This window comes from Macaca mulatta, chromosome 6, assembly GCF_049350105.2.
Source record: "Macaca mulatta isolate MMU2019108-1 chromosome 6, T2T-MMU8v2.0, whole genome shotgun sequence".
Classification (NCBI taxonomy): domain Eukaryota; kingdom Metazoa; phylum Chordata; class Mammalia; order Primates; family Cercopithecidae; genus Macaca; species Macaca mulatta.
The window spans coordinates 184,363,860-184,387,122 of NC_133411.1; the positions used below are offsets into that span (position 1 = coordinate 184,363,860).

General features: G+C 44.9%; 1 protein-coding gene and 1 non-coding gene across 3 annotated transcripts; both read right to left on the reverse strand.

Moving 5' to 3' along the window:
* Positions 1–258: 258 nt before the first annotated feature.
* On the reverse strand, positions 259–4,045 carry DRD1 (dopamine receptor D1). 2 transcript variants are annotated; one of them, NM_001206975.1, is given in 2 exon segments: positions 259–2,798; positions 2,915–3,376. In NM_001206975.1, a coding segment is annotated over 1 exon segment (1,341 nt). In that variant the 5' UTR covers positions 2,315–2,798; positions 2,915–3,376; the 3' UTR covers positions 259–973.
* Positions 4,046–10,010: 5,965 nt separating this feature from the next.
* LOC114679181 (small nucleolar RNA U13) lies at positions 10,011–10,113 on the reverse strand. The gene has a single exon (XR_003730856.2). It is a non-coding gene; the product is annotated as a small nucleolar RNA U13 (small nucleolar RNA).
* Positions 10,114–23,263: the final 13,150 nt, after the last annotated feature.

Below are 23,263 nucleotides of genomic sequence, written 5' to 3' on the forward strand. Positions count from 1 at the left end.
AATGCTGGGTTCCTCTTAAGCTGGCTTTTATTTAAGATATTTACAGAATTGCAAATTCCCCTGGGAAAGTCTTTTGTCATTTAAAACATTTTGAACACAGTAGTAGCTGTACTTTTTTAAATTTTTCAAAATCTTTTCAGAAAAGAAAGCATTTATAGCATTTGTCAATTCTCACCTTGCATTTATTTGTATCCATGAATTTTAAGGAATCATTTCAACTTTATTCTCTTATCTATCAGTTTCTGCTATGTTTCTAGAAGTTACATGAACATTTAGAATGTCACAGAATCTGTGTGTTTGTTTCATTGACTTATAAAGTGCTAGTTAAATGGCCAGAAATGTGGTTGTAAGGTCTTGGATAAAGCTCATTAATTTATCCTATTAAATATGATAAATATAGATTTATTATATAATAAATTAAAAATATCCATATATACAATAAATAAATAGAACCAATATCAACAAAACATCTCTCAATTCTGGAGAAAATTTTCATTCCTACCGTGAGGCTCAATTAATGTTTTAGAAATAATGGATGAAGGCATGCACCTACCTTTACAATCTGAAAACTTTGCTTGGAACAGTGTTAGCACCTGTTTGTATACAGCAAACTCAACCCATCTCATTTTCTTCCCAGAAAGATTTGATTTTAAGTGAAGCTGTTCACTGTTGATTCTTTGCCCTATTTTGTAAGTCCTAAGATAAGAATAAATTTCTAAAAACAATTCTGAAGCCAAAGACATGTCCCTTGTGGCTCCCCATGTTTATAGTGTCCCCGTTTGATTGACTATGAACAACACGGGAAATACACTGGAATGTATTTGAAAATAGAGTTAGTTGTGTGTTGGAAAGCAGCAGAGGGCTCTCCTGACACCTCAGAGTCTCACCATACCTTAGTTTCTTAACAGCAAGCCCCAGAGCAAGTTCCTCTAGCTTTTGGGATGAGCACGTGTGGCAGGATTCATCTGGGAGTTCAAGTTGGGTGCTGTCCGTTTTGTGTGATGGGTTGGATCTTCTCCAGAGAGACGTCAGTGTCATAGTCCAATATGACCGATAGGGCTGGGGACAGCTTCTCCAAGGGTCTGGCGATTCCAGCTGCCTCCTCCTTTTTCAGGTCCTCAGAGGAGCCCACAGCATGTGGGATCAGGTAAACCAGATTGCACTCCTTGGAGATAGAACCTCGTGGCTCGTGATGGCTGGAAAACATCGCGGCCCCATTGTTATTGATACTCACCGTCTCTATGGCATTATTTGTCGCCGGGCAAAGTCTGTAGCATCCTAAGAGGGTTGAAAATGCCTTCCGAAAATCAGCATTAAAGGCATAAATGATGGGGTTCAAGGATGAATTAGCCCACCCAAACCACACAAACACGTCAAAGGTGATGGAATCGATGCAGAAGGGCTGCGTCTCCCCAGACCCGCAGAACGGCAAAATGCAGTTCAGGATGAAGAAAGGTAGCCAACAGCACACAAACACGCCCATGATCACTGACAGAGTCTTCAGGACTTTAGTTTCTCTTTTGAAGGACATCTTAAAAGAACTTTCCGGTTGAGAACATTCGACAGGCTTTCCATTACCTGTGGTGGTCTGGCAATTCTTGGCATGGACTGCTGCCCTCTCCAAGGCCGCAATGCGCCGTATTTGTTTCTGAGCAATCCTGTAGATCCTGGTGTACGTGACAATCATGATGGCCACAGGGATGTAAAAACTTATTACAGAGGATGAGATGGCATATGTCCTGCTGAGGCTGGAATCACAGTTGTCTATGGTCTCAGCCAGGGAAGTGGCATTCCCATCAGAGGGGCTGGTGGGTTTTGCCTTGTGCCAGCTGAGCTGCACTGGGATGAAGGAGATGAGTACAGACAAGGTCCATGCCACACTGATCAGGATGAAGGCTGCCTTGGGGGTCATCTTTCTCTCATACCGGAAAGGGCTGGAGATAGCCCAGTACCTGTCCACGCTGATCACACAGAGGTTGAGGATGGACGCGGTGGAGCACATGATGTCAAAGGCCACCCAGATGTTACAGAAGGACCCAAAGGGCCAGAAGCCAGCAATCTCAGCCACTGCTTTCCAGGGCATGACCAAGACGGCCACCAAGAGGTCTGACACGGCCAAGGAGATGACAAAGAAGTTGGTAACCTTGGACCGCAGGTGTCGGAACCTGATAACGGCAGCACAGACCAGCGTGTTCCCCAGGAGCGTGGACAGGATGAGCAGCGACAGGAAACAGGCAGTGAGGATACGAACAGAGAAGTCCCTCTCCACCACCAGCCCAGTCCCGTCCATGGCAGAGGTGTTCAGAGTCCTCATCTTCCTAAGGGAAAGCACATCAGGGGCTCTGACACCCCTCAAGTTCCTAAGCAGGGAATAGGGGTCAGTCAGATTTCCAGGAGTCCTGCCCACCAGGCAGCCCCTTGCACAGCCCTATTGCTTCCCCGGCAGAGGACTTCACCAACATTCCATCAGAGGACTGCTTGAGTGGCAATCCGAGTCAATCCTGCGGACTGTCACTCTTGATTTCTACATTTGTCTTCTGACTTCCTTGCTGCAGGTCACTGTCCTGGGCACCAGAAAGCCCCTGAATTCCCCCAAATAAAGCGTTGGCTTTTTAGCATGTTCTAAATCATCAATCCAGTGACTCCTGGGCCTCTGCTCTGCTAGTCAGTTGCAATCACATTTCGGGGCTGTTGCTTCTCTGGTGATCACAGGAAATTCTCCCCTTCTGAGACTCAGCTGAAAATACATGTCTTCTCGCTCCACCAAGCCGCTGGCTCCTCAGCAGCTCTCCAAACGCCTTAAAAAGCAAAGAGAAAACACACGGTCTTTCTCCAAGACTTAAGCAGGTCGCGTCTTTACTCACGTCAAGCCCAACCTAATAATCCCCAGGGCAAGCCCGTCCCAGCCACCTACCTTGCCTTGGGGTCGTCTCTCTCAAAGCCCCTGGAGCTTGGAATGTGGACTTCGCCAGGCGCAACGGCTCTGAAACGCTGTGGAAGCGCGCCTGAGCCCAGTCAGCTGCGAGCAGCAGGGGGTCGGCTCCCGGTGCGCAAAAATCGCCGGGGTGCGTTTGGGGAAAGGATCCCACGCCAGGTACCCAGAGAGGAGGCGCCGCCCCACTGCCTTGAACAGCTAGGGATTGTTCAAAGGGCACTGGACCCAGGCTAAGGGCTCCTGGGCGCTCGAAGCTTCCTTGGGAGAGAGCATTCCCAGGACTGGTCCCGTGGGCAGCTTCTTTTCTCGTCTTCCTTTCGAGAGCCCAGAGCCTTGGCGAACCTCGGGCGGCCTTCAGCCCTACAGGGCAGGGCCCTGCGCCTCCCGGCAGAAACTGCCCGCGACTTCTCAGGAGCCTGTGGCAATGCGAGGCAGCGAGCCGAGCTGGCACCAGCAGGCGCACGGGCCGGCGGGGTTCCCGCGGGGCACAGCCCACCCCGCCCGCGCGTCCCCTCCCCTGCCCTGGGGGCGGTCCTCGCTTGACAGTCAGAGTTGCGGGCGACAGCCGCACGTGGTCCCCCTGGATGGTTCTGCGGGCGAGGTGGGCGGAGGACGCCCGGGTGAGTGCTTGCACTCCTTGGTTATCTCGCCAGTCTCCGGAGCTCAGCGCAGCACGCGCAGGGCCGGCGAGACAAATCCGATGTCAGAACCTCAAGTAAGCTTGAGTCCCCTGAAAGCAAAGCTCGGCCCCGACATCCAGCGCCTCTTGGGGTCAACCCCTAGCCCGACCCAAAGCCATAAGCGAGCAGGAGCCCCCCCCATTCTCTGCACACCAACTCCCAGAACTGCCGGCCGACGTCCGACCTGCGTTGTCTCCAAGTGCCCCCTAAGTAGGCTGAGAGATGCCCGTGGGCGCCTGTACTCACCGCTCGCAGGGAGGGCGCGGCGCAGCGGCGATCCGGGCCAGCGCGCGCCGCTGCGCCACGAGGGGACACACTCCTTCTCCGCCCCGGTGGCGGGCGCGTCCCGGCTGCGGTCAACGCCGGACTGCAGCGGGTGCCCCGCGCCTACCCAGCGCCCCAACCCGAGCGCCGCGCGCTCCGTGTGCCCGGAGCGCCCTCTGCCGGCGGCTGCGACTTCCCGAGACCCCGCTGTGCCCTCGCAGGGACCAACCTCACTCACAAGCGTTCCAGCGACCGCCAGGGACCCGCGCCGCGGCTCGTTTTTCCCTGTCCATGACTGCCAACCTGAAAACAGGGAAGCGGAATCTTCTTCACTCAGGGCTCCTCCGCTTGAAATGCCCCGAAAAAAGGACATGGGTGAAAAATTTTACTTTGCTGGCATTGTATTCGTGAACCAATGTTTCCTCCTGTGCGCCCACTGCGTTCAAACCTGGGGTGCTAGAGCAGGCAAGACGCAAGCCTTACTGTCAAAGAGAAAGGCAGAGCGGGCATTGACTCGGCAGCATCCGTGTTGCCGGTGCACTCTTTACGTTGTTCCCCCGTTAAAACAATCCTTCCCCCGCTCCGGGGTCGGCTCATCCCGCTTCGCCCAAGTGGAAATGCGGCTCAGAAAGGTAGCGGGGCCTGCTCAAAGTCACGCAGCTAACGCGGGAGCTGCGCCGCTGCCCACCTGTTCTTTTAACTCAGCACATGTGGTATAGGAACCCACAAACTGGAAACTTACCTACAGGGCTAAAATACAAGGAAGAGCCATATGGAGGCAGCAGGGCCTGGTGGAGAAGGAGCCCCCAGCCTCTCCTGGTTGCCCCAGGCAAGCTCACAGGTGAGACTTTGCACTAATTGTGCGGAAATTGCGACATTGTGGTGCCTTCCTGTGCCTTCCCGAAAGGTATGAGGAGAATAAGCATGGAGCCCCCAGGTCACACTGCCTGACCGCCTGGTCCTGCCCTGCCACTGTCGGCTGCAATGTGCACTCTCTCCTCTCTGAGCTCGGGTTCTTCCTCAATGAAACCACGAGGACTTAACAGGATTGTCCTAAGTATTAACTGAGACGGTGTTTCCAGAGGGCTTGGCACCAAACCTAGGAGCCCGTCAACCCTCCCTGGGCAGGAACCCCTGGCACCCAATAAAAAACCAACAGTCCAGGCCAGGCACGGCGGCTTACGCCTGTAATCCCTGCACTTTGGGAGGCCGAGGCAGGCAGATCATGAGGTCAGGAGATCGAGACCATCCTGGCTAACACGGTGAAACCCCGTCTCTACTAAAAATACAAAAAATTAGCCGGGCGTGGTGGCAGGTGCCTGATAGTCCCAGCTACTCGGGAGGCTGAGGCAGGAGAATGGTGTGAACCTGGGAGGCGGAGCTTGCAGTGAGCCGAGATCGCGCCACTGCACTCCAGCCTGGGCGACAGAGCGAGACTCCGTTTCAAAAAAAAAAAAACCCAACAGTCCAATCTCCACAAGAGCCATGCAACATATCAGAAGCAAAAATTTTCTCTGGAAAAAAAAAAAAAAAAACCTAAACCAAGTAATAATTCCATTTAGTTCGCCAGCACAAACTGTACCTTGGTTATTTGTTTGTTTATTTATTTATTTATTTATTTATTTAGAGGCAGAGTCTTGCTCTGTCACCCAGGCTGGAGTGTAATGGCTCTGTCTTAGCTCACTGTAACCTCTGTCTCCTGGGTTCAAGCGCTTCTCCTGCCTCAGCCGCCCAAGTAGCTGGGATTGCAGGTGTCTGCCACAACGCCCGGGTAATTTTTTGTCTTTTTAGTAGAGATGGGGTTTCACTACGTTGACCAGGCTAGTCTTAAACTCCTGACCTCAGGTGATCCACCTGCCTTGGCCTCCCAAAGCGCTGGGATTACAGGCGCCAGCCATCGCGCTCGGCCTTTTGCACCTTGGCTTTAAATGAAACGACCGTATTGCTGGCACAGACCCTCCTGTGCCTGTGCTCACAGCTCTCTCCTCCCACCCACGGCCTTGCTGTCACACACAGTGTCCAACAGACTGGGGGTCAGAGACACAATTGTTGCCACACACATTCCCCAAGAACCGCATTTCTATAGAGCCCTAAGTCGTGCTTAACATAACACTTTTGGATCACTTTCCCCGAGGCCATCATTCTCCAAGCTTCTTGACCTTGTTTCATTTTCTTTCTTTCCCTTTTACTAACAAACACAAATTAAATATATGTTTCTGGTTCGAGACTGTCATGTAAGCCTGAGCATTTAACTCCTGACATTCTACATTGGCATCTGCAATTTTCCACTGAAACTACCCAGAAATAAAATAGGTAGGGGAAATTCAGCATTAACCTTGGAAAGCAGGAAAGGGTGGGGTCCTGATCTGCAGGATAAGAGCCAGCGGGATTGGACTGGGGGAGGCAGGACTCTGTAGGAATATTCCATATGGCAAGAAAATGTACTTCAGGAAGTAACCTCGAAAGAACACACTAACTGCCCTGCCACCCCAAAATCGAGGTAGCACACACCGGAGGTGAGGATGAGGCCAATTTGAGGGGTAAAATTTCTGTCTAATGACTGCCTTTCAGAAGTGCCCGCAGTTCCCCAGTCTTCTCAGAGCCAACAACAATGCCGCCGTTCTTGTAATTAAAACAAGGATGACAAACACATCACAACACCTGGGCTTCAGGTGGTATCACACTCAAGAAAACATCAGTTTAACAGTGGAAAAATATTTGACATGACATTTAAATATTAATCAAAATTTTGTTCAAAGGAACATTCATAGCATACTTCATCTTCTCATTTCTCTCAAGCCCACCAGCTGCTCAAAAAAACTTTTTTGTTTTGCTTGAAAAGTCACCTAAAGTATTTCAAACTAGCCCATACTGACCTTTATCTTTTTCTCTCCACCCATTTACCTGACAAGTCCAGGTGATCAAATCAACACACAGCATTTTGGTAGTGGTTGAGAGCTATATTTCTCCACCACAGGTAAATTCCTGTCATTTTCAATGTCAGATATTAAATCTCCTCCCTACCCATATGCTGTGGTTTGAATGTCTGCCAAAACTCATGTTGAAATTTAATTGCCATTGTGACAAGATTAAGAGTTGGGGCCTTTAAGAGGTGATTAGGCCAAAGGGTTCTGCCCTCCTGAATGGACTAATACCACTATCTTGTTATCTCTGGAGTGGATTAGTTACTGCTGGAGGGAGCTCCTGATAAAAGGATAAGTTCAGCCTCCATTCCCACCCTGCCTCTTGTGTACTCCCTTCTTCTGCCAAGTTATGATGCCACCGCATGATGTGGGACTTCCCAGCCTCCAGGAACTTGAGCCAAATAAACTTCATTGTTTATAGTTTACATAGTCGGTGGTATTCTGTTACAGTAGCAGAAAACAGACTAGACATCATAACACATAAAAAAAAAGGCTCAGAAACCCAGCCAGCAAAGCAAAACCTGCTAAACAGGCAGAGAAGGAGAGAACCTGAGAATAACCAAGGAGGTGATTTTGTTTCAGATCACCAGGAAAACCAGAGTGTTGGACCAGTTTCTCTATCATTCTATAACTCAATGCCTGAGGTGCCTTCCTAACAGACATAGGTCACTGGCTTTTGAACATCATTGCTGAGAGAACAGGAAAGAGTAAAATGGAGCTTAAATCTCAGTGTTTCACTTTGCACAGAGTGTGAATTTCAGAGGAACTTACAGTTTTGCTAGAGGTTTGGAGTTTTTCCTATTTTCTTACTTGAAGCTAAGGTGAAACAAAGCCTTCCATTTTGTTCTATAAAAATCTCCCCCACAAACATCAAGAACACAAATAAAAATGCAATCAGGTATTAGATCATGCTGAGAATGTAAACCCAACACAAAAGCACCTTTGTTTAACAAATTAGTATGTCTTTTAAGCTCTACTGTGTGTGATTTACGCACAGAGAAGAGGGGGAGGTCAAAATGATGCTTTTCAACAAATCTTTATTTGGAGTATATAAAAGTCGGTGAATACAGAAGGCACACTATCAAAGGGGAGCTTAATCTCATAAAAGAATAAATAAAACAACGGAACTGTCAAGTATATCAAATGATGTATTTAAGAGTCTTTAGGATTGTTAAAGCTGACTTTATACACAAAATGATTAGCTTATGATGTTAGTGAAAAGAGAGAAAGTTTGGCTGACCTTGACTAAGTAACTAGAATGCTTGTTTCCGACAGTAAATGTAACTTCTCTGAAATTCCTAATCCTGTGTCGTATTTTCCTCTCCTATAGTTACACAATTCAAAAATCAACACTTTAAAATTTCAAAATCAATATATATCAGTTTCTTCAGTGGTTGATAGGTAGTGGAACGCGCATAATGTGTTTTCTATTGTTGCACCTGCTCTTTTTTCCCTTTTTCCCCTCTTTTCTGCCTTTTATAGGCTTAACTGAGTAGTTTTTATAATTCCATTTTATCTTTTTTATTGGCTAATTTTCTATAATTTTTTGTTATTTTCATGGTTGCTTTAGAGTTAATATCATTTCTCTGTCTATATATATTTATACACACATATACACATACATATTTTATAACATACATATGTAATATTTTTCAAAGCCTGCATTTAAGTGATATTATATCATTCCACGTATCATTAAGAACATTACAATAGTATTCTTCCAAGTCTTCTTAAATGGTCAATTATCTTTTAAAGAACTCTTAAGTAATAAGAAATAAATACTGTATGTTTCCCATGTGCCATTTCTGATGTTCTTCCTTTTTATGTAGATCCGTATTGCCATCTGGGATCATCTTTCTGCTAGAAGGACGACCTTTAACATTTCCTGAAGTGCAGGGCTGCTGGTGGTTGATTTTTTTCAGTTTTTATATCTCTAAAAAGTATCCATTTTGCTTTCATTCTTGAAAGATATTTTTGCTAGGTATAGAATTCTAGATGGACAGATTTTTCATTTTAATGGTTTCAGATGTTGATCTGCTATCTTCTTATTTATATTTTTTCCAACAAAATATCTGCTATCAACCTTATCTTTGTCCCTCTCTACATAACATGTCTTTCTTTTCTCTGGCTATTAAGATTGTTTTTTCTTTATCACCGGTTTTAAGCGATTTGATCAAGATCTACCTAAGAATAGTTTTCTTCAAATCTTTAGCATGTTTTTCTAGTCTATAGGCTTACAGTTTTTGTCAATTTGGAAAACTGTGGTCATTATTCCTTAATTTTTTTTTTATTTTTATTTTTTTAACAGAGTCTCACTCTGTCATTCAGGCTAGAGTGCAGTGGCACAATCTCTGCTCACTGCAACGTTGGCCTCCTGGGCTCAAGTGATTCTTCTGCCCCAGCCTCCTGAGTAGCTGGGATTACAGGTGCACACCACCACGCCCAGCTAATTTTTGTATTTTTAATAAAGATGGGGTTTCAGCAGGTTGGCCACGCCGGTCTTGAACTCCTAACCTCAATCTGCCCACTCGGCCTCCCAAAGTGTTGGGATTACCGGCGTGAGCCACTGCACCTGGCCTAAATAGTTCTTTTTATCTTTCCCCTTTCATTCTCTTCTTTGGGTTCATTAAATGCATGGACTGCTTGCAGTTGGCCTCCAACTCGCTGATGCAGATTCTCTTCTCTTTACTCTCTTTTCCCTCTGTATTTCATTCTGGATAGTTTCTATTGTTATATCTTCGACTCAACTAACATTTTTCTTCTGCAAGGACTAACGTGTTGTCAGATCTCATTCTGTGTACTTTTCATCTCACATTTTGTAGTTTTCTTCTCTGAAAGTTCATTTTATGTCTTTTTTACACTTCCTGTGTATCCACTTAACTTTCTGAATATGTGAAATATGGTTATAATAACTATTTTAATGTCCTTCTTTGCTAATTCTAACCTCTGCGTCCATTCAATTGATTTTTCTCTTCATCATGGGTCATATTTGTCTAATTCTTTTCATGCCTGCTCATTTTTTTGGATGTCATACATTGTAAATTTTATCTAGTTGGTGCTAGCCTTTTCATATTCTTAAAAATAGTCTTGAGTTTTGCTCTAGAAGATATTACAGTTATTTGGAAACAGTTTAATCCTTCAGTTCTTGCTTTTTTTCTTTTTCTTTCTTTTTTCCCCGCTTTTTTCTTTTGTTCCTTTCTTTCCTCACATCAGATGAGTGACGTGCTGACACTGTAACAAGGCTTGAGGCAGCGCATCTCACACATGAGCATGAAAACCGAATCATTATGCTTATGAACCACAAAAGGATTCGGGTATTGCTTTTAAGAGGTAGTAGGTAGAACCAGAGCAGAGTTTAATCTGGGTTTATTGATTTTGTGTGACTGAAGCAAGATTCTTTTTCAGTGTATCTGGCTGGTGGTGGCAAACCCTGTTCATGGCCCTGCGTCAGTGCCGGGCACTGAGATACTGTTCCTTGTAATTTCCATGCTTAGATTTCTGCACACTCATGTGCTGGTTAGTCCTCTGCTGAACACTCAAAGGGGACTCTCTGAAGATCCCTGGAGTCCTTTCTCTCCCTCTCTCTATCTCTCTCTCTCTCTCTCACTCTGTCTCTTTCTCGGCAGGTCCCTCCTTTGCAGTACTCTGTTCTGTGACCTCTGGTCGTCTTGATCTCCCTGGACCCTTAGTTGTGTTCACTCAACTCAGGCAGTCTGCCCGACTCCTCCTGTGTCCCCCTCCCTGCACTATGGCTTGGAACGTCTTTTGAGGCAGCAAGCTGGGTGACAATAAGGCTCACCTCATTTTTCCCCATCTTTCGGGGATTGCTGTCCTTTGTTTCCTGATGTCCAGTATCTGCAGAAACATTGTTTCATGTATTTTGTTCATTTTATTGGTTGTTTCTGGTGGGAGGGCAAATCCCATCCCTGTTGTTCCATCTTGTCTGGAAGCAGAGATCAAGAAAAGTCACAACTTTTAGATTTATGTCTCAACTTTTTAGATTTTAAGTCTAAAAAGGCAAAGGAATCTAATCAGGCAGGAAAAACTGAGGTTGGAAATGGAGGGTAGTCCAGTGATACTTTAATACCACAAAACTGCTCCTGGTTCATGACTCTGGCCTGCCATAGAATCAAATCTAGCCCCGGCCCCACCTGTCATTACGGTTCCAGCATTCTCATCTTCCCCCACCTAAATCCTTCATTCTTAAGAGACATAGAGGGTCCACCTGGCTCTGCCTGGTCTTTGGAGGGTATGGGGAGTGCCAATGCTTTGAGAAGGGATGGAATGGTTATGAACACCACCATGCCTTCCCTAAGTATTTTTTGAGTGCCTATTATTGGCCAGGTACTGTTCTGGGTGCTGGGAACAAAACAAACCACCCTGTCCTCGTAGATTTTTTATGACAGTGGTAAATGATAAATACTTTTAGCACAACACAATATAGAATTGCTATAAGCTTTGATTTTGTTGAAAAAGAAAAATGTGCTTGCTAGCAAAATCATAACCTAAGCTGAGATGAAAGACAGGCTAATCCACAAAAATTGTTTACCCTGTGTAAACGTAGAAGCTATTTAAGTCACTTAGAGAGTCTTCTTTAGGCCATTTATAGAAGACATGAATGAAGCCCAGGGGAGAGTCTCTGCAGCGAAAAACGCTGAAGTGGCTCTTGAGGCTGAAAATCAATGCTTTGTGAAGAAACAAAAGCTACTAATTTGTCTGCTGGGCCCATGAGATTGTATATCACTGGAGGAGCCCAGAGAGTATCCTTCAATTCACAAAGGGCTTTCCTCTCAGCCTGTCTCTGCATTGATTTAATTACTTCCCCTCCCTAGAACATATGCACTGGTCACTCTCACCCCCAGCTTCACGTACCCCAATTCGGGAGACGAGCCTGGGGCTGCAGTGGAAGGAACAGCGGGTCAGGCAGACCTGGGTTTGAATCTTGGCCCCATTACTGTCAAGCTGTGGGGCCTTGTTCAAGTTTCTTCACCTAGATGCCCTCCTTATCTCCCACCCCTGAAACTGCAAATACAGCTGCTAAGAAGCTTACATGAAATCCCGTCCAAAGTATCAAGCAGGTGGGCACAGATCACGAAATCTTCCCTTGTATTGCATTTTGTCTTGGCAAAGGCTGTTTGTAAAGTGTACATTCATTGGTCTTTGCCAGTCCAGCATCCATTTCACCTTCTCTGAAGAAAACATTCCAGATTACTTTGGGGGAATTACCTGTTCTAGTGGTCTGATAGGGCCTGTCCCTCCCTAGCTAAGGGAATAGACACATGACCTGAGACAGGTTGACCAGATGCTTCCTCCCTGAGATTTGTGTCTTCAGCAGAAGAACAGATAAATTGAACCCATGTGAATGAAATAGCATCAGCCTCATCAGCATCCCTCTGACCAGACTGCTTCTGCTGTGAGACTATGCATGGAACTCATGCTTCCAGAAGCCCTGGGTGCTTTGTTCCTTGTCCTTTCTCAAGCCTGGCTCCACAGCCTCCCCTCCACTCAGTGTTACCTTTCCAGTGAATTTCCATTTGATTAGGTTAGCCATAGTACATTTCTGTGACTTACAGTCAGAGATTTCTATCTGATCAGCTGAAGAAGAAGAGGAAGAGGAGGAGGAGGGAGAGGAGAAAGAGAGAGGGGGGAGGAGGGAAAGAGGAGGAAGGAAAAGGACAGAGGGAGAAAGGAAAGGGGAAGGAATAGGGAAGGAAACACATTTTATGTTTTGTTTGTATTTAACACAACCGGAGCCACAATTTTTGCTTGGCTGGCCAGCAAAGAGAAGAATTAAACACAAGGAACCTCAGGTTTTTTCCTAATTAACAGATGACTGATGACCCTACATAATCTATATAATGATGGATCTTCTCCCAATAATTTATTTCATTTGCAAACTTCATTCCCTATAATAAACATATTTAATAGATTAAATAAATGATGTGTATTACCTGCTTCCAGTGGGCAATCCCCTGCTATCTTACCTGGAATCATTGGAGCCAGCAGGCACCAAATCTCCCAATTTTGCACGTTGAGATTGGCCTGAGTAGCTGTACCTCTAGAAATACAGCTAATGGAGATGCCCATCCCAGCTTTGGGAGGGTGGATAGGGGCACCAAAAGAGACTTTACAGAGGATGCAACACTGAATCTGATCTTAACGGAAGATCTCAGAGGACAAGCTTAGATGAAGAAGGAAGGAAAAGTATGTTCGCAGAAGGAATGCAAAGACTCAGGTGGGAGCGTGTGGGGAGGGGAGAAAAGCAGGGATAGGGAGCGATATGGTTACAGGATTGGGAAAGAAATATAAAGAGGACCCTTTTAAAATCAGAGCACTTTTGAGGTCAGTGTACTTTTATCCAGAGATTTCTAGAGTCTCAAGGATACCTGAGAGACCTTGTTATGCTCATGAAGTAAAGAAACTGGAAGAAGTCCCCATATTTTAGTGGTTTTGTTACTGGAAAGGGGTCTCAATCTAGACCCCAAGAGAAGGTTCTTGGATCTTGTGCAAGAAAGAATTCAGGGTGAGTCCATAGAGTAAAGTGAAAGCAAATTTATTAGGAAAGTAAAGGAGTAAATAATGGCTACTCTGCAGACAGAGCAGCCCCGAGGGCTGCTGGTTGCCCATTTTTATGGCTATTTATTGATTATATGCTAAACAAGGGGTGGATTATTCATGCCTCCCCTCTTTAGACCATATAAGGCAACTTCCTGACATTGCCATGGCTTTCGTAAACTGTCATGGCACTGGTGGGAGTGTAGCAGTGAGGACAACCAGAGGTCACTCTCATCGCCATATTGGTTTTGGTGGGTTTTGGCTGGCTTTTTTACTGCAGCCTGTTTTATCAGCAAAGTCTTTATGACCTGTATCTTGTGCTAACCTCCTGTCTCACCCTGTGGCTTAGAATGCTTTCACCATCTTGGAATGCAACCCAATAGGTCTCAGACTCATTTTACCCAGTTCCTATTCAAGATGGAGTTGCTCTGGTTCAACACCTCTGATAGCACTAATTTGGAAGAGATGGAAAACTTTGAGGAGGTCCCAGAAAACGGCCAGCAACCTCGCGGACAGAATGCTGGGTACTTTGGGTAAAAGTTTCCTCTCCATGACACCCACAAGACACTGTGGCCCCAATCGCCAGCCCTCCCCCTCTCTGGGATTTTTCTATTATATCATCTGTCCACTCAACATCTCCCTCAGATTTTACCTGTGTTTTTTATCAAACTTACCATCTTCCTCCAAAACTCGCTGCTCCTCTTGTAATTCCTCCATTGGTGAAAAATACCGCCTTCGCCATACACAACAACAATCGGACTTCAAAATGAAGAATTTTGCACATCAAAGGGCACTGTAAACAGAGTAAAAGCACAACCTATAGGCTGGGCGCAGTGGCTCATGCCTGTAATCCTAGCACTTTGGGAGGTTTAGGCAGGCGGATCACGAGGTCAGGAGATCGAGACCATCCTGGCTAACACGGTGAAACCCCGTCTCTACTAAAAATACATTACATATAAGCATTATGTAACGCTTCCCCTGCCTACACCACATTCAAAGTCATACATGCTTGCTCATTCTTCTGGGATTCAGGGAGACATCTGCTCCTTTCACCTGATTTTAACACCCAGTGTTCTAATCCAGGTCTCAATGTCTCTCATATGGGTTACCTCAACCAGCCTCCCCATCATCATCTCAGCCTCCCCAAGGGCTTACACCGTGGACCTGAGTTGTTAGGTCATGGGCTGTGTATCTCTAGCTTTCACAGCAACTCTGTAAAGTAAGATGAGCAGCACCCATAATTGACTGTTCTGTTTCTACCTGAGGCAACTGGATATGGCAGCAAATATTATACACTATTTGCCCCTTTCTTTAAAATCGATTGCTTCCTTACATAAACTTTTACTAGGTCTTAGATTTCTTTAGGCCGTGCTGTACTGGAAGAAATTCTGTGTGCAATCTTGCTGAAGAAGGTCCTCCTAAATGTAGGTAAAGAAAGGAAAAAAGCTGGTGTGGCTCCATCTGGAGATGAAATCCTGAACAGTACAGCCTTTTAGGAAAAAAAAAAAATGATAAAATTTGAAGTAGGAAACATTTCAAGAATAAAACTCCAGGGGGGAAGTTTAGAAGGAGGCTGAGGGATAAGACTACACATTGGGCACAATGTACACCGCTCAGGTGATGGATGCACCAAACTCTCAGAAATCACCACTAAAGAATTTATCCATGTAACCAACACCACCTGTTCCCCAAAAACGATCGAACTAAAAATTTTTTTTTAAATAAAAAAAAAAATTTTTAAACTCCATTCCCTGATTAGAAACCACAAAAGGGGCCTTAAGAGGTTGTCTGTACATGTCTCTTTGGAGATACCTGGGCTCAGGGTCTGCCCTGTGGAATGTACCTTGAATCTCTCAAGGTCTTTCATGCTCACTGACCATCACAGGAAATGGCATTCAAATCAGCATCTATCATTTTTGGAAGGTTTATAAACTGACATTTTACTTTGCCAGAAATAGGAGACTCAGAGTCCAACCTTGTTTGTGTCTTCTCCCGTGTTACAGAGGCAAATGACCTGATGGACCTGGCAGATTCCCCATCTTTAAACAATGATGGTTCACGCTGACACTCTGTCCCTGGCTGCAGAAGGCACCTCTTTTTCTGTGCACCTGACACCTTTCTCTCCCAAACTACCTGGTCCTGGTGGGCTGCCCATCATGGGCCTCAACTCCCCTGACCACGTGGGACAGGCACAAGACCCACAACACTCTGTTCAGACTCTCTCTCGGGCACCTGAAATTTCCATGGCGACAGAGGGACAAAAGAAGGACAGAACTGTCTTTTCAACAAATGATGCCGAGAGAACTAGATATCTACTTGCCGAAGAATGAAGTCATACCCTCATCTCACAGTATCTACAAAAACTCGCTTAAAATAGACTAAAGAGCTAAACAGAAAAGTTAAAATTATAAAATATAAGGAGAAAGCTTCATGGTATTGGATTTGGCAGTGATTTCTTCTTTATGACACTAAAAGCACAGGCGACAAAAGAAAAAAGACGGAAATTGGACTTCAAAATGAAGAACTTTTGCACATCAAAAGGCACTGTAAACAGAGTAAAAAGACAGCCTATAGGCCAGGCGCGGTGGCTCACGCCTGTAATCCCAGCACTTTGGGAGGCCAAGGCGGGTGGATCACAAGGTCAGGAGATCAAGACCATCCTGGCCAACACGGTGAAACCCCGTCTCTACTAAAAATACAAAAACAAAAATAGCCAGGCGTGGTGGCGGACACCTGTAGTCCCAGCTACTCGGGAGGCTGAGGCAGGAGAATGGTGAGAACCCGGGAGGCGGAGCTTTCAGTGAGCTGAGATCGCACCACTGCACTCCAGCCTGGGCAACAGAGTGAGACTCTGTCTCAAAAAACAGAAAAAAAAAAAAAAAGAAAGAAAAGAAAGAAAAAAAAGACAACCTATACAATGGGAGAAAATGTTTGTAAATCAAATTCTTAATAAAAAATTAATATCCAGAATCTATAAAGAACTCCTATAACTCAACAACAGCAATTAAAAACTAGGCAAAGGACTTCAATAGACATTTCTCCAAAGAAGTTATACAAATGGCCAATGAGCACAGGAAGAGATGCTCAAGATCACTAATCATTAGGGAAATGGAAACCAAAACCACAGTGAGATCCCACCTCACACCCATCAGGATGGCTACTATCAAACAAGCAGAGAATAGCAGGTGTCGGTGGGGATGTAGAGAGATTGGAAGGAACTCTTGTGCATTGCTGGTGGAAATGTAAAATGGTGAAGCTACTATGGAAAATAGCACAGAAGTTCCTCAAAAACTTAAAAATAGAATCACCATATGATCCAGCAATTTTGTTTCTAGGTGCATAACCAAAGGAATTGAAAGCGGGAACTCAAAGAGTTATTTGTACACCTACGTTTGTAACAGCATCGTTTACAATAGTGTGAAGAGATCATCGTGGGCATGTTAACATGTTAAAGCGTTTATTTGAGCAGACAGTGATTCATGATTTGGGTAGCACCAAACTGCGAGTAGTTTGGGCTCCACCAAGAGGGTGTGAGGGGAAAATGGTTAAAAGGTGTCCATGAAAGTAAGACAAAGAAAACATTTGATTGGCTAAGGCAGGAAGTCTCCAGTTAGAGGTTAGTTGGAGGTTTTTGATTAGTAAAATCTCTAGTGAGAGGTTAGTTAGTAGTTTCTGAATGGTTCAGCTGGGGTGTCATTTTCCTAGGCTATGGTCACTCACACTGAATGAGGTTTCAGTTTGCTTATGTAGGAATCCAAGGTGCTGGGTTCGCAGCCAAATGGACTCCAAATTAATTTTTTTTTAATAATAGCCAAAAGGTTAAATCAACTCAAATGTCCATCGATGGAATGAGTCAATGAATTTGTTTACTCATCAATGAATGTGTAAACAAAATGTGGTATATACATACAATAAAATATTATTCGGCTTTAAAAAGGAAGAAAATTCTGAGCCATGCTACAATAAGGATGAACTTTGAAGACATTATGCTAGGTAAGATAAGCCAGTCACAAAAATAACAAACTCTGTATGATTCTCCTCATATGGGGTCCGTAGTCAAATTCATAGAAACAGAATAGTGGTTTCAGGGGCTGGGTAGAGGGGGAGTCATTGTCTAATTTGCAGTGGTTTTTTTGTTTTGTTTTGTGTTTGTTTGTTTGTTTGTTTGTTTTTTGAGATGGAGTTTCGCTCTTGTTGCCCAGGCTGGAGTGCAACGGCACTATCTAGACTCACTGCAGTCTCTGCCTCCCAGGTACAAGCAGTAATTTGTAATGTTAAATTAAGCTTAACCTAAAGCTGCCTGCTTACATATTTTAAGTTCAGCCTAAAGATCCCTCCATACATGGTGAACTGTCCTCTAACTGGATGTATGAACAGACTGTAACCTACTCTTGCACCAGTCACTGAATTTCTGCAAATCAAAGGTGGCCAGACCCTGTTTAAATAATGCAAACATTGAGCTGTAGCCAATAAAGTAGTTTCTGAACCTCACTTCCACTTTCTGTAGTTTCCTTCCTTTTTTCTGTCCAGCAGTCTTTGACCAGACTGCAGCAACAGGGTCTCTTTGAACCTGTTCTGGTTTAGGAGACTGCCCAATTCACAAATCTTTGTTTATTTAAACTCTGTTAAATTTAATGTATCTGAAGTCTTTATTTTAACAATTACAGAGTTTCAGTTTTGCAAAATATGAAGGGAGTTCTGTGGATGGATGGTGGTGATGGTTTCACAAACGTGTGATGGTAGTTAATGCCACTGATCTGTACCCTTAAACAGAATAAAAATGGTCAATTTTATATTGCTTTATCACAATAAAAAGAGAAGGAAGTCAGAGCTGAACCATCAGGCGACAGCCTCCAGAGTGATGGTCTGTCCTTGTGTGCTGTTGAAGACCCCGGTGCTTCCCTGACCCCTCCATGGCAGGCCTGAAGGATCAGCACTCCTTTCTAGCTCACGAGTGCCCCGTTGTGTTCACCTTTAAGTCCTCTTTTGAATGAAGTCACCCAGGATAGGCTTCTTTTTGCCAAAGAACATCCCCTGAAATGCCAGCATTCTACGTAAAGTGGCTGCAGCTATCTGCCTACCAGAGAGCCATCCCCAAATTGTTCTATGTAACAAAGAATGCCTGCCGTTTGCTTGCCACCCCTTATGCACTCTGCTGCCACCTCGTCCCAGGGTCACCCTGTCTGTCCAAGCCCTCCAGAATGGAGATTTATTTGACAGTACATTCATGTTTTTCTTTTGGTTTCTCTCTAATATTCTTTCCTATTTTCATTCCTGTAGATGACATGTACCACAGCTCATGGGCCAGTAAAAGCCACCAATTGCACCGGTCCTGATTCCTGGGCATGATGTGATAGTCTGCACTCACCCCGTCTGGGTGAGGAGCCTGTGCAGACATCATTTCCATCTTACCCAAGAGAAAACGGAGGCTCCAAGACGGGAGGGGGTTTGCCCCAAGTCTCAGAATGAATAAGATGATGGAACCAGTGTCTTGCCCAGGCCTGTCCAACTTCAAAGATCATAATCCCTATCCACTAGAGAGATTGTGGCTGATGTTCTGTATATCGAAGCAGCTCTTGGATCAAATGCTAAGGAGCTAGACAGAACTCTCCAAATCACATAGATTGGTTTGAGACTCATTATTATTACTTAAAAAATAGATTTTTTTAACTACTTATGGCATGAAAAACAAATTCACAAATTGAAACAAGGCAGTCAATATATCAACAGATGTCATTTTTTAAAGCCAAATTTAACACATTCATTAGAGCATAAGAGACTCAGTGGCAGAGCAAGAGATCACAAAATTAAACTTAATTAATGTATAAATTTAAAATGTAATTAATTGGGTTAAATTACTGCAAAACACAGCCAATCTCAAATGGAGGGGTTTCTGAATTAAAGCCAGTATAAAAATGTTGATCTAATGAGAACACATGGACACAGGGAGGGGAACATCACACGCAGTGGCCTGTCGGGGGTGGGGGAGTAAGCGGAGGGAGAGCATTAGAACAGATTCCTAATGTACGCGGGGCTTGAAACCTAGATGACGGGTTGATAGGTGCAGCAAACCACCATGGCACATGTATAACTATGTAACAAATCTGCATGTTCAGCACATGTATCCCAGAACTTAGTAAATTTTTTTTATAAAATGCTCTTCTGTATTTGCTGCAACATAATCAATGTCATGTTATTGCTCATATATATTGCAGTGAACACACACACACAAAAAAATAATGATGACTACAAAACCAACACAGTGAGAAGGAAACTAATGTTTTGTTGGTGCCCTCTATGGGCCAGCTCTGATGAAAGTTTTATCATCCTTGTTTTGAATGTGAAGAAACTACAGCACTGAAATACTTGTTAACTAGCCTGAGGTCATATACTAATAAGAGGCAAAGCTGAGATTCATACTTGATTCTATCTGATTACAAAGCCTGGCCTCATTCCACGATCTTTCAAGTTTACATATTCATTTATCCGACGATGTATTTATACACACACAATACACACACTGCTCCTAAATCACCGTAGATTTATTTACAATTTGTAATTGTAAAAATTGCTGTGAAAGAAATCAAACAATAGGAAGTATTAAGAGAAAATACAGACTGGGGGTGACCTTTTTGGTAAATTATTGTTCATAATATTTGCTGCCTTTCTTTGGGAGAATATTCTACTTGCCCAGCTCGTTGACTTCAGGCTTAGCCATGAGACTTTACACATCCCTAAGGGACATATGCTTGATACTCTATGGGACTATTATAGGTCCCCACCCTGAGGAACTTGGGAGTGTCCATGTGACTTCATTTAGCCAATAAAATGAGGCTGGAGAGAAGTGTATTATTGGCAGGAGGAAGCCGGGTTTTTACCCTGATGGCTCACCGTCTCTCTTCACTCTGCCCCAAGTCCAGCAATGTCCCAGGGAAGGCAGTTCATCAGCCTGTGTCCCAGAGTGAAGTCTTTGTGAACAGGAGCTGCAGCTGGCCCTCGATAGAGTTATTGTTGAACCAGGCATGGTGGCTCACGCCTGTCATTCCAGCACTTTGGGAGGCCCAGGTGGGCGGATCACTTGAGGCTAGGAGTTCAAGACCAGCCTGGCCAACATGGCAAAATCCCATCTCTGCTAAAATATAAAAGTTAGCTGGGCGTGGTGGCACACGACTGTAATTCCAGCTACTTGGGAGGCTGGGGCATGAGAATTGCTTAAACCTGGGAGTGGCTGAGATCGTGCCACTGCACTCCAGTCTGGGCGACTGAGCAAGACTCTGTCTCAAAGACAAAACAAAACAAAAAAGAATTGTTATTGTTGTAAGTCACTGCGATTTGAGGATCATTTGCTAGCACAGCATAGTTTGACCTATCCTGATGGAGGAACCTTCTTAAGGGGGTCAGGGAAGACCCCTTGGAAGAAGTGACATTTGAGCTGAGACCTGAATAAAGAGAAGGATTCTATCTGTGAAAGAGCCAAGAGGGGAGAGATTTCCAGACAAGGCAAAACAGCAAGTGTGCACGCCCCAGGGTGGGAAAGAACTCAGCACACTTGATGAAAGAAAGCCCGAGTTACTGAGCTGACAAGAGCAGTGAGGGATGAAGCCAGAGATGTGTCCAAGCTTGAACACAAGGGTGTCACCAGCCATGTGAGGAGGTTGGGCGGCATTCCATGTGTGACAGGAGGACACTGAAGGAGCCAAGTGGTGGAACGACGTGGTCAGATTCAAGCATGTAAGATTGCCCTCAATGCTGTGTAGTAGAAGAAGCAGGGAAACCAATTAAGAGGCTTTGTTCAGGCCTGTTACGGGCCAAATGGTGTTCCCCAGTAAATCACATGCTGAAGTACTAACCCCTAGTAGCTCAGAATGTGGCCTTCTATGGAAATAGGATGGTTGCATGTAGAATTCATTAAGTTTAGATGAGGTCACACTGGAGGAAGGTAGGTCGGTCCTTAATCCACATAACTGGTGTCCTGATAAAAAGAGGAAATGTGGGTGCACACAGACACACCGGGAGAATGCCATGTGATGAAGGCAGACATTGGGGTGGTGCTCGTGCAAGCCACGGTATATCAACAATTATCAGCAAACCACCAGCAGTGGAGCCAAAGGCATGGAACAGATCCTCTCTCACAGCCCTGAGAAAGAACCACCCCTGCTGATGCTCTGAACTTGGACTTTCAGCCTCCAGAACTGCGAGACAATACATTTCTGTTGCTTAATCCACCCAGTTCATGGTACTTTGTTATGTCGCCCTAGCAAATTAACACAAGGTTGGAAAGAATGATGCCTTGGACTGGGGTCATAGCACTGGAAATCATCAAAAAGCAGATGAATTCAAGGTACATTTTTTTTTTTTTTTTTTTTGAGACAGAGTTTGCTCTGTTGCCCAAGCTGGAGTGCAGTGGCACTATCTCAGCTCACTGTAACCTCCACCTACCAAGTTCAAGAAATTCTCCTGCCTCAGCCTCCTGAGTAGCTGAGATTACAAGTGCATGCCATCATGCCTGGCTAATTCTTTGTGTTTTTAGTAGAGACGGGGTTTCACCATATTGGCCAGGCTGGTCTCAAACTCCTGACCTCAGGTGATCCGCTCACCTTGGCCTCCCAAAGTGCTGAGATTACAGGCATGAGCCACCACACCTGGCCTCAAGGTACAGTTTCGAGGGTGGAAATAATGGAAGTGCCTATTGGATTAGACATAGATTAAAATGGAAAGGGAGGAATTAAAGAGGAAATTCTCAAAATTGTGTATTATGCACTCTGTTCAATGCTTTCATGGATTATTGCCTCATTTCATCTTCACCAAAGGCCCACATGTCAGTTGGGTCCCCTGGGACGCAGACACTGAGATGGAATTAGGAATGCATGAAGTGTATTGGAGTAATGTCTGTGGATGATAAAAAGGAGAGGAAGCAGGACTGGGCAGGGAAAAGACTGCGATGCAGATGTGACAGAAGATTCAGGCACCCCAACCCAACAGGGACCTTCAGAGCAAAGATTTCCCATCACAGCATCTTGCATTGGCAGAAATAGGCCCTAGTGTTCCCACCACGCTTGGCCATGGGCTGGCAGGAGCTGGAAACAGTGTGGCCTCTGCTTAACAGTGAAGGTGGATCCTGAAGGCTCTGACAGCTGGAAGCTGTCAGCTAAATTTGCTCCCAACAGTGAAACAGCAAGTTCTTATTTGAAGGGAGATCAAGCCACTCACCATGCTCTGTAAGGTACAATTTCTAACTATATTTCTCAAATTAGGAAACGGAGGTTCAAAAATCATACTTTGAAACATTGCCTTGAATGGGACAACATAGACTCTGGCTCTGCTCCTCTAACCTCATGGTCTCTGCCAAATTATGGCATTTGTGGCAGAGGCTGAAAGCTGGCCCCCTCAGCGCTCGTTCCATGCCGGTGCCCTCGAAGCTTGCCTCACAGCACGATAGGGGATGAAGAGCTAAAAAGCAAAGTCTCAGATACCTCTGAGGTGTGGGTACAGGTGTGTGACCTGGTTTTGGCCTGTCTGATGTGTCACTAGACTTGTTCATGACTGTCAGAAGTGAAAGGTAGGACTGTGGCAGATAAGACGCTTACCTAGGGTGGCTGAGTCCCTAGACTTACAGGTGGTGAGTGGCAGGTGGTAACAGCTGTACTGTTTTTACTAGAACAGCCCTTGATATGACTGACTGATTCTCCCAACTGTGTTGTGCCTGGTTCTTTAAACACTCTGGAGGCTTGCAAACTATCCAGGATCCTTTAACAAATTCCCTTCTATTTACACTAGGAAGAAGGACCTCTGTTGTCTGCAATAGAGAGCCTTGAGAGACACGATACTGGCTAGAGTACACTGAGCCATACAGACACAAATGCACTATTGAGCAAGGAAATTGAATTGAAATCCAAATGCTTTTT